Genomic DNA, 14,743 nt, shown 5'->3' with positions numbered 1-14,743 from the left:
CCTTCTTCTGTCCGGCCACCTGTGCTGAGGCTCTGACAGGGTGCTGACCATGTGACCCCTGATCGAGGGGGGTCAGGGCTTCATTGCAGCCCTCGTTCCATTCCCCGTCTCTGCTGCGGGCGATTGAGACTTCCTTCCAGCAGGGCTTGGGATCCGAGCCCTCAGAGGATCCCTAGAGCCTTCTTTATGCCGTGGAGCTGAACCACCTGCTTTGGGAGCCGGGGGCGACCTCCCTCTGCTTTCCCCCCGGTTGGCAGCATCTTTGCCCCTCCACTCTCAGTCCTGACTCTGCCTTCTGCTTCCCTGCAGACCTCTCTCCATCCCGCAGCCCTTCCCCTTCTAACACAGGTCATTCCTCTTCCCACCACCCAGCTGTTTCTCTCTTCTTTTAGGTTTCTTTGCATCTAAGCTTTCTGATGGCTTTGTGAAAGGCTTGTGTAGCCCTCCAGCTGGTTTTTGTGGTGAGGGTGAGAGCTCTGAGGTCCCCTTGACTTCTCAAGGAACCTCAAGTCTGTCCCGCGGGCTTTTGTCCCATTGTTACTTGCAGGGGAGATTTTTTTTTTTTAATATTTATGTATTTTTGAGAGAGAGACAGAGAGCCCATGTGTGCACATGTGCAGGGGAGGGGCAGAGAGAGAGGGAGACGGGGGATCCGAAGCAGGCTCCCCGCCATCAGCACGGAGCCCTGCACGGGGCTCAAACCCACGAATCAGGAGATGATGACCTGAAGCTGAAGTCAGATGCTTAACCGTCTGAGCCACCAAGATGCCCCAGGGAAGATTTATTTTTATCCCAGTTACTTTTACAAAGGAATTGCTTTAAAATATCGATGACATGGTTGTTTCCCCTCTATTTTGTTTTAATTAGTTAAAAAAAAAAAATGGGCTTTTTTGACTGAACGATTTAGGAGGAGGTAGTGGAAAAATCATGTGCGACTGGTTTTTCTGCAGTAAATCCACAAAAGAACTACCTTGGAACTGACATGCAAGTGATTGTAATTATATACTCATAGCCTCCTAAAGTAGAATGTGAAGTAAATGCCATTTCTCCTAAGTAGAATGTGAAGTCCCAGAAGACTTATGGGACTATAAAAATAGGGCTTAGTGGCCCCCAAACAGCAAAATACGTTAATGTAAGAATAGTTTCAGGGCACCTGGGTGGTTCAGTCAGTTGAGCACCTGACTGTTTTGGTTCTAGTTATGATCTCATGGTTGTGGGATCGAGCCCTGTGTCAGGCTCTTTGCTGAGAGCACTGAGTCTGCTCGGGATTCTCTGTCCCTCTCTCACTGTCCCTCTGCCGTGCGCGCTCTCTCTCACAAAATAAATAAACTTAAAAATAACGGTTTCAAGGCCAGTTTATGTTGGGAGGAAGAAGAGTTGAGGTATAAGGGATTATTTAGTATAATTTACTTGTCTGTTTTCTGTGATACATAAGTTCATCTGTTGTTTTTTTTTAAGTTTTCATTATGCCATTTAAAAGAATGTCAGGGTTTTGTGTAAAGAATGCCAGTTTTATTTAAGTGACCAATTTAGATTACTGTTGTTCTTGTATTAAATGTCGTGTTTAGACACCTCGTGCATAGTCAGGCTATATAGCTCCCTTAGAGAAAGTTAAACCTAGAAATTCGATTGATTTCTGATTTTTCTTGCTTTTGCTGCAAACTGTATTGTCAGATTCCAGAGCGTTTCTGAAAAGCTGCACATGGAATGCCAGGCAGAAATGGTGACCCCGCTGGTGACGAACCCTGGACACGTGTGCATCACGGACACAAACCTGTACTTCCAGCCTCTCAACGGCCACCCGGTGAGGAAGGACACAGGGTCAGCGGGACAGCTGGGTTAGCACCAGACTACTCATCCTCCCTGTGAGCCTGACCTCGCGGTTACAGTGTTCCCCTGTCCTGGCGAGGATCAGAATCCGCCCCCTCCCCTCCAGCAGCTGCGTGTTTAACAGGCCTCCCTGTGTCATCTCGAGGCCTGCTCATCCAGATCTGAGCTCTTCTGATGTCTTTTCCGTAATTTGGGGATCACTTGTTCTCAGTGCAGTGAAAAGAAACCCTGCCCCTCCCACTTTTGGTGAAGAGCCAGTGGAGGTTTGTTACAGCTTTCTACTCGGAAGCACTTGGGGAAATGGATGTTTTCTGTACCTCTGTTTATGCGTTTGTATATGCGGTATATTTTGTTTTTCTTTAATTAGGAACAAACTCAGTAGGTCTCCATACGCAAAGGAGCGAATGAAGTGGCCCTCTGCCGGCTAGTGCGGGGTGTGTGTGCGGATGCTGGAATGGGGCAGCTGTAGTGCTTCTGCTCTGGAAACAGGCTCCTCTTTCACAATGGCTTTAGGCTTACTGGGCCAGAAAGTGAACTTGAACTCAGATTTTCACACTAAAAGTTTGTAAAGATTTGTAGCTTTCTCTGGATCTCACCCCTTTTTGGCCTGGTTCATTAGAAGAACAGAAATCCTAATACACCATGATAAGGCAGTCGGACCATTTGGTGCGACTTTCAGCTTAAAGAACGTGTTTTCTGTCGTAGGATGCTGCATCCTGGAAATTCTCCAGGCTGGTCACTCGGTCACTATGTCACTAAAACATCTAATACTTTTGTGTGAAAAGTGGTGCTATGGCAATTTTGTCCACCAGGTGGCGGGGCACCCTCACCGAGCCCTGCGGTAGACCCTACGCCTTGCTGATGGGCGTTCTCTCCTGGTGTAATACTTGGCTTGGCCGCTACCGTTACTGTGGCTTGGGTCCAAAACTTGTAGGAAAATACCTGAGTATGTGCCATAGCTTGAGAATCCACAGTATGAGCACACATCCCCTCCCAAATCTCTGGGCTAGGATCCTTGACCAGTCGTCAGGCAGTTTCCACAGTTGCGCATCCTGGCCTCTGCGGGCTCCTCTTCCCTCTCATTCGGGAAAAGCACGGATGTGTCACCTTTTAGCCGATCTCCGTGGCTTTTTTTTTTTTTTTTAAGTTTATTTATTGATTTTGAGAGGGAGGGGGAGGAAGAGGGAGAGAGAGTGGGGGAGGGGCACAGAGACAAGAAGAGAGAGAATCCCAAGCAGGCTCTGCCCTGTCAGCATGGAGCTCAGTGGGGCTCCAGTGGAGCTCAGCATGTGGGGCTCAGTCCCATGACCTGTGAGACCATGACCTGAGCTGAAACCCAGAACGGAACCCAGGGTTGGAGGCTTAACTGACTGAGCCACCCAGGGACCCCTCAGTGGCTTTTCTAACCTTGCTCTCCCCTTACTAGTGTTTTAAGCCTTTAGAGAAGCAAGAAAATATTCTTCCTCATAAAGAACAAAACTTTTAGAGGACCTGCTTAATAGTGTAGTTGTTTATGAGCCTTAACACAATGTAGTTTTTACAGAAATAAAGATGATTACAGAAATAAAAAAAGATGTACTGTGTCAGTTGTAAGCAAACCATTGATCTATAAAAAGCAAAATTCCTGAGAAGTTACCTGTACCAGGACGTTAATATTCCTTGTCACTCAGCAGCAGTCTGGCAGTATCCTGAGCGATACATTGGCACATTTGTCATATTTTGGGTACTGAGTGAAGGTAACAGAACTTGTCCAAGGTCACAAAGTTCGTGAAAAAGGGCAGACCAGGGGCACCTGGGTGGCTCAGTTGGTCGGACATCCGACTTCGGCTCAGGTCACAATCTCACAGCTCGTGAGTTCGAGCCCCACATCCAGCTCTGTGCTGACAGCTCGGAGCCTGGAGCCTGCTTCGGATTCTGTGCCTCCCACTCTCTCTGTCTCTGCCCTGCTCGTGCTCTGTCTCTCCTTCAAAATTAAATCAACATTTTAAAAACAAATAAAAACAAAAAAAAAGGAAAAGAAAAAGGGCAGAGCAGCATGTAAAACCAGAAGTGGAGAGTGCGTCTGTGTGCCTGTGTGGGAGATGGGCAGAGAGAGAAGGTGAGAGAGAACCCCAAGCCGGCTCCACACTGTCGGCAACAGAGCCCGAAGTGGGGCTCCATCCCACGAACTGTGAGACAATGACCTGAGCTGAAACCAAGATGCTCAACTGACTGAGCCCCCCAGGCGCCCCATAAAATCTCCCTTTCCAGTTGTTCACATGTAACGCTTTGGAAAAGCAAGGTTTGGCCCTTTTTTTCACCTTTCTGATACTAAAGGACAGCTTCTAATTGTGTCAGAGTGTTGATGTCTGAAGCTGCCTTTCTACTTTTAAAGAAACCCGTGGTGCAGATAACACTCCAGGATGTCCGCCGCATTTACAAGAGGAGACATGGCCTCATGCCTTTGGTGAGTTCGTGTGGTGTCCCTTCTGGGTGGAGGACTGTCATGTCTTCAGTTTAGCCAGTGGTTTCTCCACTTGTACACACCCAGGGCGTGATTGAAAAGTGCAGGTATGTTGTCATAAGCACATTGACTCTGAGTCTTTCTTTCAGATGAGCTGTGTGCGCACACACACACACACACACACACGTCACTAAATCAAATTTATATGTGGAGATTATAAATAAATGAGACCCACAGATAAAAAATAGAAATGTTTAATTGAAAGGCTTTTGTACTTACATAGCTTGTTTTGAGATTGCAGGATAAATACAACGCTATTTACTTTACTGTTTTCTTTCTGAATTTATAGGGCTTGGAAGTGTTTTGCACCGAAGATGACCTCTGTTCTGACATCTACCTGAAGTTCTATGAACCTCAAGACAGAGATGACCTCTATTTTTATATTGCCACATATCTAGGTTTGGTGCTCACCCTTCATTGTATCTATTCTTTCTATTCTGTTCATCTTCTAGTTCAACTCCTAAGTGCCTGGGGTAGGAAGTAAGAAGCTTGCTATATGTAGAATCCCCTTTCCGGGTCTACTTGGTTCTCCTCCTCAGGGACTGTGGCTGGCAAAATGGCCTTCTGAAAACCAAGGGAGATACAAGTGAAACTTGGTAATAGCTCATGCCAATTGCGTATTTTAAAAACTCTTGATAAATACACTTAAATGTTTTTTACATTTTAACAACTCCCACGTTGAATGAATTATAAAGAATCCATCTAATTGTTTCTATGTTCATTCATGTCTTATATTCGTTTATGAAAACCAAGACTCGGTTTCTTAATATGAGGCCGTGAGTTACCCAGTCATGTGTCTGTGAGCGTTAGCTGTGGTCTTAATCGCAGAGCTGAAGAACAGCACCAAAGGTGCACATGAGCCTTTTGTACTCAGTACAATACTATGGGACTTGATTTGCTTTTTTAATTTTATTTAAAAAAAAAATTTTTTTAACGTTTATTTATTATTGAGAGACAGACACAGAGCGTGCGCGGGAAGGGGTAGAGAGAGAGAGAAGGAGACACAGAATCTGAAGCAGGCTCCAGGCTCCGAGCTGTCCCTACAGAGCCTGATGTAGAACTCAAACCCACAAACCATGAAATCATGACCTGAGCCGAAGTCGGATGCTTAGCCGACTTGATTTGCTTTTAATTAATATTTCCTCAGTCTTCCATAAAAATGTGAATTTTCCCACCTTTGTTAGAAAGAACACCTATATTTTTAGGCATAAACGATATGAAGTTGTATATGGTTCAATTGAGTTATTCTTGTTTACAGAGTTGTCTGTAAACCGTAAAAACTACAATGGGTTGATTTTCAAAAATAGATGTTGGGCTTTTATGAATGCCATCTTCATTTTGTGTGCTGCTTTTACTCCCTTGGAAATGGAATTTTCCCTCAAAGAAGAATCGTTTATTTTCAATAAGAAATATATTTTATTTTCTAGTAGGTTTAGAGTTCATTTTTTTTCTTCTCACATTAAGCTCTTACGTGATTTAATGTCTAAGTATAGCTCTGATATGAGTTGACTGTTATTTCTTGCCTCCTGATTAATTTTTTTTTTCATTTTATTTCTCTAACTATATAACAAGATTACAACAAAAAACTCAACTTTCATGGTGAGTCCTAAAATCTCAAGTCAAGGAACTTGCCATGACCTAAAAACCTGTCTTCTGTAAATCTTCCTTATTCTCTCTGGTATTATTCCTCAGGTTGGTCAGACTTTCTCTGAGGTGTTCTGAGTGTGGGAAATGAGAAGAAGCAGCATTTTGATTTTTTTAACCCCTTTCCTCTTAGCTGGTCGGAGAAGCAACGTGGTAAAAGTAAATCATAAATATTGAACCAGCAGATGAGTTAGATAAGTGGCTTGGTGCGGCCAGCAACAGGTCGACGGCAGAATTTTCTCAATAAAAGAGAGCAGTCAGTCACTTTGTGCTCTCTGAGAGGAAAGCTATCCTTGGTGCCACATACTGATTCCACATTTCCTGAGGTGTTCTGGGCGGCGGAGGGGGTGGCCCTTCTGGCTCTTCTCATTTGAGAAATTAGGTTTTCCTGCCAGAGACCTTTTTCTCCTTCAGCCTTGCTCCTCACCCGCATACATAATGCACAGGCATTAGCAAACCAGCTGTCGTACACCTCTTCCTAATCTAAAAGAAGACTGAAAGATTATTTTTGTTTTGAGTGCATAAAAAATGGAGGAAATAAGCTATTACGAACAGCCATGGCTTCTTTAGGGCATTAAAACTCAAGCACTTTGTATATGTGGCAGACTATGTATAATATAGTAAGTATTATGCATTACCATGTAATTTACATATTTGCTCCATACCTTCATATTTGTTTTCTTTCATATATCTAATACCTAAGTATGTTTTATACCATATATGTGATAATATTCCCTCCTGGATCTTGGAGATATTCACAATTAACACAACGGCTGTTTGGTGAAAACCAGCCATAGCCTCCTTTTCGTTTTCTTTCTTTTTTTTTAATTTTTTTTTAATGTTCATTTATTTTTTTTATTATTATTTTTTTTTAACGTTTATTTATTTTTGAAACAGAGAGAGACAGAGCATGAACGGGGAGGGTCAGAGAGAGGGAGACACAGAATGCGAAACAGGCTCCAGGCTCTGAGCTGTCAGCCCAGAGCCCGACGCGGGGCTCAAACTCACAGACTGCAAGATCATGACCTGAGCCGAAGTCGGCCGCTTAACCCACTGAACCACCCAGGCGCCCCTATGTTCGTTTATTTTTGAGAGACAGGGAGCGTGAGCGGGGGAGGGGCTTAGAGAGAGGGAGGCACAGAATCCGAAGCAGGCCCCAGGCTCCGAGCCGTCAGCACAGAGCCCGACGCGGGGCTCGAACCCGCGAACCGTGAGATCATGACCTGAGCCGAGGTCGGACGCCCAACCCACGGAGCCACCCGGGCGCCCCTCGTTTTCTTAAAATGTGTTTTTCAAAAACGCGTTGAAGGGCCTCCGTTGAAAGCACCTAGCTTTTACACGCTCAGTAGCACGTAGCCAGCGCTCGCCCGGCTCGGTGGTGACCGCGGGCCCGTCCTCCTCAGAGCACCACGTCGCGGAGCGCACGGCCGAAAGCTACACCCTGCAGTGGCAGCGCGGGCACCTCTCCAACTACCAGTACCTCCTGCACCTCAACAACCTGGCCGACCGCAGCTGCAACGACCTCTCTCAGTACCCGGTGTTTCCGTGGATAATAAACGATTACTGCAGCGCAGAACTGGGTAATTGCCGCCGCGCCGAGTTTGTAGAGGGAAGAGTGAATTCTCACTGAGAATCGTGTTGTGATATGTAAGCACGTTAGCACTCATCTTGATTTTTTGTTGTTGTTTTTTTTAGTGAAGGTTGCTAATGTCCATTCTGAGACACTGGATAAGTGTTCCATAAATTATATATGGGTTTCATAGGTGTTTTCTCCACTATCTCAATTTTTTTTAGCCCTCACAAAAGCCCCGCCCTCCCGCCATACTTCCGGAAAGACCTGCCCAGAAAGTAGGCAGACCATTTGAAGCCAGTTACCAGCATTACCTCTGATTACCACGTTAGAAGTACTTACGTTTTTCACTTTGAAAATTTGTTCCAGTTTGTCATAGACTTTTAAAATTCACGCTCAAAAATGAGATTGCCAAAAGTAATAATTATTCATTCCAGAACATGTAGAAAATACTGAGATATTTAAAGAAGGAAATAAAAACCATCAATAATTACATAAATGAGTGGCAACCATTTTAACTTTGTGTATTTATCTCTCAAATTACTTCTAACAAAAATGTGGTTCTGTTATAATTTTATTTTCTAGTATTTCTAAATAACGTACTGTGGGCAGTAAATTCTTTCTGACAGTTGACTGATTGAACCCTCACACTTGAAGGAAATAACAGATTTTCTAAGAATGAGAATTTATTTCTCTGCTAATATTCAGTCCCCAATTCTCAAATTGTGCTATAATAGAAAAATAAGAAAAATAAGGTTGACTATAATTCAAACTTAAACCATAAATCTTGTAGAATACTAGCTTTTAAAATGTGTTTATTTTTGTTGTTTTCCTTGGAATATAGGTGTTTGTTTTTTTTTTTTTTTTAGTTTGTAGTTCTTTTTTTTTTTTTTTAAATCAATATTCAGGGCATTTTCAATTAGAGATGCTACTCTTTTTTTTTTTTTTTAATGTTTTTTAAGTCACATTCGTTGGCGCGCAGGGGGAGAGGCAGGGGAATCCTAAGCAGGCTCCAGGCTCCAGCTGTCAGCACAGAGTCCAATATGGGACTCAAACTCATGAACCGGGAGAGAATGACCTGAGCTGAAGTCGGACACTTGACCGACTGAGCCACCCAGGCGCCTCTAGAGATGCTACTCTTGCGTGACTGTTGCTAACTTAAAGCTCAGGCTGCAACCGTTACAGCTGCATAAGTAACTATCAGAAACACTAGAATTCTAATGGGTCTGTCTCAAGTTTTTCAAAAACTATTTGTGGAAATAAATGTGTGCATGTGTATCTGTTGTGTGGGAAGTGAGATTCTTAAGTATAAGCTTGTTTGCTTTATTTTAAATAATTCATTTTTTTTTAATTTTTTTAACATTTATTTATTTTTGAGACAGAGAGAGAGCATGAATGGGGGAGGGTCAGAGAGAGAGGGAGACACAGAATCCGAAACACGTTCCAGGCTCTGAGCTGTCAGCACAGAGCTTGATGCGGGGCTCGAACTCACAGACTGTGAGATCATGACCTGAGCTGAAGTCGGACGCTTAACCGACTGAGCCACCCAGGCACCCCAAAATAATTCATTTTTAAAAATGTTTTTTTTTTTTTTAATTTTTTTTCAACGTTTATTTTTGGGACAGAGAGAGACAGAGCATGAACGGGGGAGGGGCAGAGAGAGAGGGAGACACAGAATCGGAAACAGGCTCCAGGCTCCGAGCCATCAGCCCAGAGCCTGACGCGGGGCTCGAACTCCCGGACCGCGAGATCGTGACCTGGCTGAAGTCGGACGCTTAACCGACTGCGCCACTCAGGCGCCCCTAAAAATGTATTTATTTTTACAGATTTGTCCAATCCGGGAACGTTCCGGGATCTCAGCAGGCCAGTAGGGGCTCTAAACAAGGAACGGCTGGAAAGACTTCTGGTATGTGGGTTCGGGGATACCCGGCTTCTAAACAACTCCACGAGCCATGGCCTCTGTGTCTATAGTAACGGAAACTCATTTCTCCAAGACTTAGATGAGGACTATGCCGAGTGACCAGAGGATCTACATCATATTTCTTCTTACTATCCTCTCTGCCCGCTGCCTTCCCCCATGGGTTTCGCTGCTCACCCGCCATTTGCATCTTTGGCCTACAATTCAGGAAGTAGGAGTTTACTGATCACTAGTTGACTGATTTATTTTCATGAAGGTGCTCTGGTAAATTGCTCAAGAGATGCATAAAATCCATTCTATTCAATCCAGCCCAGCATTGTTCCCACTGAGCCAAGAAAAGCAAAATACTTATCACAGGAACACTGTGTGTGTGTGTGCAGTTTTATTTTCTATTCCTTTTTTTTCCCCCTTCCTTCTATTCCTATTCAAGAGAGAAATTAGGGGATATAATGTGTCCATGCCACGAGCTGAGGCTTTTACTACTTGGGTCAGTTGTTACTTTCATGGCCGGCACTTAGCAGGATCTTCTTCCGTGTGTTGTAGAGCCGCTACCAGGAAATGCCAGAGCCAAAGTTCATGTACGGCAGTCACTACTCTTCTCCGGGCTACGTGCTGTTTTACCTTGTTAGGATCGGTAAGGTTCTTTACCCTCGCTCCCAAATGCGGTGCGATTTCACGTGGCGTCTTCGGTGACTCGGTGGTCTCACTTTACTCTGATCTCCCCTCTAGCACCAGAGTACATGCTGTGCCTGCAGAACGGAAGGTTTGATAATGCAGACAGAATGTTCAACAGGTTTGGCCTAATGCTTCCCTTACCGTGTTTTAAACCCTCTAGTTACAAACATGCAATGTGTTTGCTTCCAAAAACTGGATACCAAAATGTCAAGAGATGTAAAGAATCACTGATTGGTATATCTTTTCCATTCAGGCTTTTTCTAGTCGTGGGTGCACGTGTGTGTGTGTGTGTGTGTGTGTGTGTGTGTGTGTGTGTGTGTAACTGTAAGAACTTCTTTTATTTATTTATTTATTTTTATTTTTTTTTTTTAACGTTTATTTATTTTTGAGACAGAGAGAGAGCATGAATGGGGGAGGGTCAGAGAGAGGGAGACACAGAATCTGAGACAGTCTCCAGGCTCTGAGCTGTCAGCACAGAGCCCGACGCGGGGCTCGAACTCACAAACCGCGAGATCATGACCTGAGCCGAAGTCGGACGCTTAACCGACTGAGCCACCCAGGCGCCCCAAGAACTTCTTTTAAATACAGCTTTTGTCCTGCCTGTTGCAGCCTCGTATTAGATATTGAAGTTTTCCATATTTCCATATTATTACATGTTCTTCAAAACTGATTTTTTTAAATTCCCATATCATATCCTGATGTGTGCCATAATTTAAGTATTTTAGCAGTTTTTCTATTGTTGGACATCTAGACAATTTCTGACATTTTGTTATTCCAAATAATACTATTGAATATAATTCCCTTTGAGCATTTAACTTTTTTATTGTAAAGGTAATATTTCCTTGCAAAAAAATCAGAAAATATGAAGAAGAAAATTAAGTTCACTTGGCCTCCCACCATGCTAAGATAATATTCATTGTTAATCTTTTCATCTGTGCCTCTCCGATCATTTTTTAAACTGTACGCTTGTTTATTTATAATTCCTTTTTGAAACGAGCTATTACAACGGCTGTGCTAGGTTTTCCGTATCTAAGCACCGGCCGCTGTGTGTGCGGAGGCTCCCGGCAAGGACTTGGAGACACCCCATCTGGGTCTGTGTCCTTCCCCCGTGTCCCTCTCTGCATGAGCTCAGGGAGGTGTCTCTTCTGTAAAAGGGGATCCTCATACAAATGTTGAGAATTGTGAGTTAGAGAAGTGAGTCACTGCAGGTAAAGTGTAGACCAACACCTAGCTGCATAGACCCCGATGCGGTTGCTGTTTCACTCACCTGAGCGTTCAGATCAGTTGATTTTTTTTTTTTTTTTTTTTTTTTTTTTTTGTATTTAGTATTGCAGAAACTTGGAAAAACTGTTTGGATGGTGCCACAGACTTTAAAGAGGTAAGTGGTTATTAAAGCTAATGATTCACTGGGCTTGTGGTTTCCAACTGCTTGAAAAAATATTCGTTGCTCTTCCTTTCCTTTTTTTTTTTTCTTTTTCTTCCCCTGACACTTTCAGTTGATTCCAGAATTCTATGGCGATGATGTCAGCTTTTTAGTTAATAGTCTGAAGTTGGATCTGGGCAAGAGACAAGGAGGGCAGATGGTGGATGACGTTGAACTTCCGCCCTGGGCACGGAGTGAGTACCACCATGCAAGTACTGAATTACAACAGTTCCTCACCCGGCAGTGCCATTTTAGTATTATTATGTATAGTTGCCTGGGTGGTTTTAAAAAAAAATTTTTTTTTTTTTAACATTTATTTTTGAGACAGAGAGAGACACAGCATGAATGGGGGAGGGGCAGAGAGAGAGAGGGAGACACAGAATCGGAAGCAGGCTCCAGGCTCTGAGCCATCAGCCCAGAGCCCGACGCGGGGCTCGAACTCGCGGACCGCGAGATCGTGACCTGAGCTGAAGTCGGACGCTCAACCGACTGAGCCACCCAGGCGCCCCAGCCTGGGTGGTTTTAAATGACGGTGTAATTTTCTATGTAAATGAGGCAATAGCAGTCCTATTCCAAATCAGAAATGGTCTGTGAGTCTAAGATGCAAAAACATTGATATGTATTTGAAAGACCTAAATGTTGTGAACGTGACTTTTGCCACCCCCCGCTTCCCACCAAAATTTATATTTTATGTGATGGGGGCGGGGGGGGGGAAACCTCATTAAGAAATATGTACCTCTTGCCTCTCCTAGAAGCTTTATCTGCATACGGGCAGACAAGAAATGGGAGAAAACAAATGAAGACTGATGTTTTCATCAAGTCTAATCTAATAGGTCCCGAGGACTTTCTCCAGAAGAGCAAAGAGGCGTTGGAAAGCGGTTACGTGTCAGAACACCTTCATGAGTGGATCGATCTAATATTTGGCTACAAGCAAAAAGGCACCGATGCTGTTGGGGCCCATAATGGTACGTGATAGTCTCGGAAAGTTCCTATAGCCTTTGATAAAAGCGAAAGCAAACCCAAAATAAAAAATAAAATAAAAAAAGAAGAGGAAGAAAGAAAAACTGAGGCATTGGTGCGGCAGAAGCATCTGACACCCGCCTCTGGGATCAGAGACTGAGCCACAGAGGGGGAAGGACTTTTGCCTTAAGAACATCAACTTTACCATGATCCCGAGAAGTGTTTTCTACAGTCTTCCAGTTTTAGCATGTACTCTCCATCCCACCCAATAATCTCAAGTAAAACTCAGTCAGGATAGACTAGGAGAGCACTCTCCGTTCCTATGAAGGGCCCCAGAGTGTCTTATTAATTGAGCAGAAAGACAGACGCGGGCAGAATTCCACCTCCTCCTCAGCCTGGTTCTTACCGCCTCCAGGTTTCCGGTGTCGCTCATGAGGGTGGCTGAGCCGAAAGTTTGGGGCAGTGCGGGGTGATTTGTGCTGCCCCGGGGCGGGGGGTGGGGGTGGGGGCTTGAAGTGCTGGTGGGGAAACACCCGGAGATAACAGACTGTCTGAGCTGCCGATGAGATTTCTGCTCTGTGAGAGATAATAGCCCAAATTGATATTTATTGCCGTTGGATATTATTAGTCATTTTTGCAAAGTGACCGTCAATTTCTTTGAATAAAAATTTAAAGCTGTTGAGTTTAAAAGAAAAAACAGAACTCTGTACAGCATGTATATTATCTAAACAGGACCTCTTTCAATAGTGTTTTTCATCTCCTTTTTCAGTATTTCATCCGCTGACCTACGAAGGAGGTGTAGACTTGAACAGGTATTTGTATGTCTGTAAGGAGTTTCTACTTAAGTTACAAAATACCTCTTTATCGGGGCACCCGGGTGGCTCAGTCGATTGAGCGCCTGACTTGATTTCGGCTCAGGTCATGATCCCAGGATCGTGGAAGGAAGCCCTGTGTTGGGCTCTGTGCTCAGCATGGAGCCTGCTTAAGGTTCTCAATCTCTCTCTCTTTCTCTCTTACCCCCCCTTCCCCTTCTCCCCCACTTGCACTCTGTCTCTAAAATAAAAAAACAAGTACTGCTTTAAATGATTGCTGCAGCTCTGTGAATAATACTAAGGTACGGAAATTTCACAATGAATAGTATCTTGCATTCACCACTAGGTACATTCCGGAGCCTCGGAAAATGATCGAACAACCTGTAATGAGGCTTCAGCAGTCCCGGCACATAGCTGTTGCTCAACAGCAGCTATGTGAGGGTTAACCTCTCATGTTGACCCGCATCTTTTGACGTTTGTGCTTTCAAGAAACTAACTGGAACCTCGAGGTTCACTGCATTATTTGTGTTCTGTCCTAAAGCATCGAGGACCCTGATGAGAAAGTGGCCATGCTAACCCAAATCTTGGAATTTGGGCAGACGCCAAAACAGCTCTTTGTGACGCCCCATCCTCGACGGATCACCCCAAAGTGTAAAAGTTTCTCCCAGACCTGCGGTCATAATGCTCCCCTAGTGGATTCTCCAGGTACGTTTTGTAAAGGGAATAAACGTGAGCACCATGTGTTGCTCTTTTCTGAAGAAGATGTTCCGGAAGATTCTGAAGCGTAGCTGAAGCGGGAGCCGTCGCGTTCCCTGGAGGTGGGTGTGTTTGGCCACCTTACTGCAGTTCAGCTGAGAAACGACTCCAACAAGCCTGGTTTTGTCGCTGTTTTGTGTTTGACTACTGACTTCAGAGAAAACCAGGTTACTTTTATTTTCTGGTAGTGTTACGTCGCATGAGACTTGGCAGTACTCTGTTAGCATTCTGCTTCTCTTTCTTCTCTGTGGTTTTCCACGCTGCCGTTCGGTCCTTAGCCGCTCACACGTCCGCGTGGACGCGTCCTGGCCCTGCCGCTTCACCCGGCTCCTCCCGGCTCTGTCCCAGAAATGACTTCCTCCAGCCCGAGTTCTCCTCCTCCTTCCCCACACACAGGTCTTGAGTTCCAGGTGCTTTATTTTCTTTACTGAATTCTTTTTCCTTGTTCAGTCATTTGACAGACATTTCCGGAGTCTCTCTTGTGTGCCAGGCATGTGCTACGTGCTCAAACTGAACTCGACCCTGCCTGTTCTCACATCTAGTGTTTGGAAAAGGAGGAAAGAATACTCCCCTTTATCCCGTTATCCATGTTGTACATGGCACGTAGGACAGCCTCAAACCCACCGGCTCCCAGAAGGAGTCTGACAGGACG

The 14,743-nt window shown here is 44.5% G+C and overlaps 1 protein-coding gene across 2 annotated transcripts in view; it reads left to right on the top strand.

Annotated features, from left to right (window-relative positions):
• NSMAF (neutral sphingomyelinase activation associated factor) overlaps positions 1-14,743 on the top strand; it is a 63,607-nt gene that overhangs the window by 36,389 nt on the left and 12,475 nt on the right. The window contains exons 8-20 of one of the 2 annotated variants that reach the window (XM_047073961.1): positions 1,675-1,804; positions 4,205-4,276; positions 4,623-4,731; positions 5,906-5,932; positions 7,381-7,557; positions 9,374-9,453; positions 10,009-10,099; positions 10,195-10,258; positions 11,467-11,518; positions 11,637-11,757; positions 12,397-12,528; positions 13,293-13,335; positions 13,877-14,040. In XM_047073961.1, the coding sequence (XP_046929917.1) occupies positions 1,675-1,804; positions 4,205-4,276; positions 4,623-4,731; positions 5,906-5,932; positions 7,381-7,557; positions 9,374-9,453; positions 10,009-10,099; positions 10,195-10,258; positions 11,467-11,518; positions 11,637-11,757; positions 12,397-12,528; positions 13,293-13,335; positions 13,877-14,040 (1,262 nt within the window). The remainder of the gene's footprint in view (positions 1-1,674; positions 1,805-4,204; positions 4,277-4,622; positions 4,732-5,905; positions 5,933-7,380; positions 7,558-9,373; positions 9,454-10,008; positions 10,100-10,194; positions 10,259-11,466; positions 11,519-11,636; positions 11,758-12,396; positions 12,529-13,292; positions 13,336-13,876; positions 14,041-14,743) is intronic. The other variant, XM_047073960.1, reaches the window with a different exon arrangement.

Source organism: Lynx rufus, unplaced genomic scaffold, assembly GCF_022079265.1.
Source record: "Lynx rufus isolate CCGP_SWC_20201006 ecotype Redwood Valley unplaced genomic scaffold, mLynRuf1.p SCAF_12, whole genome shotgun sequence".
NCBI classification, from domain to species: domain Eukaryota; kingdom Metazoa; phylum Chordata; class Mammalia; order Carnivora; family Felidae; genus Lynx; species Lynx rufus.
Note: the sequence above shows the minus strand (reverse complement) of the source record. Positions and strands in the feature narration are given on the sequence as shown.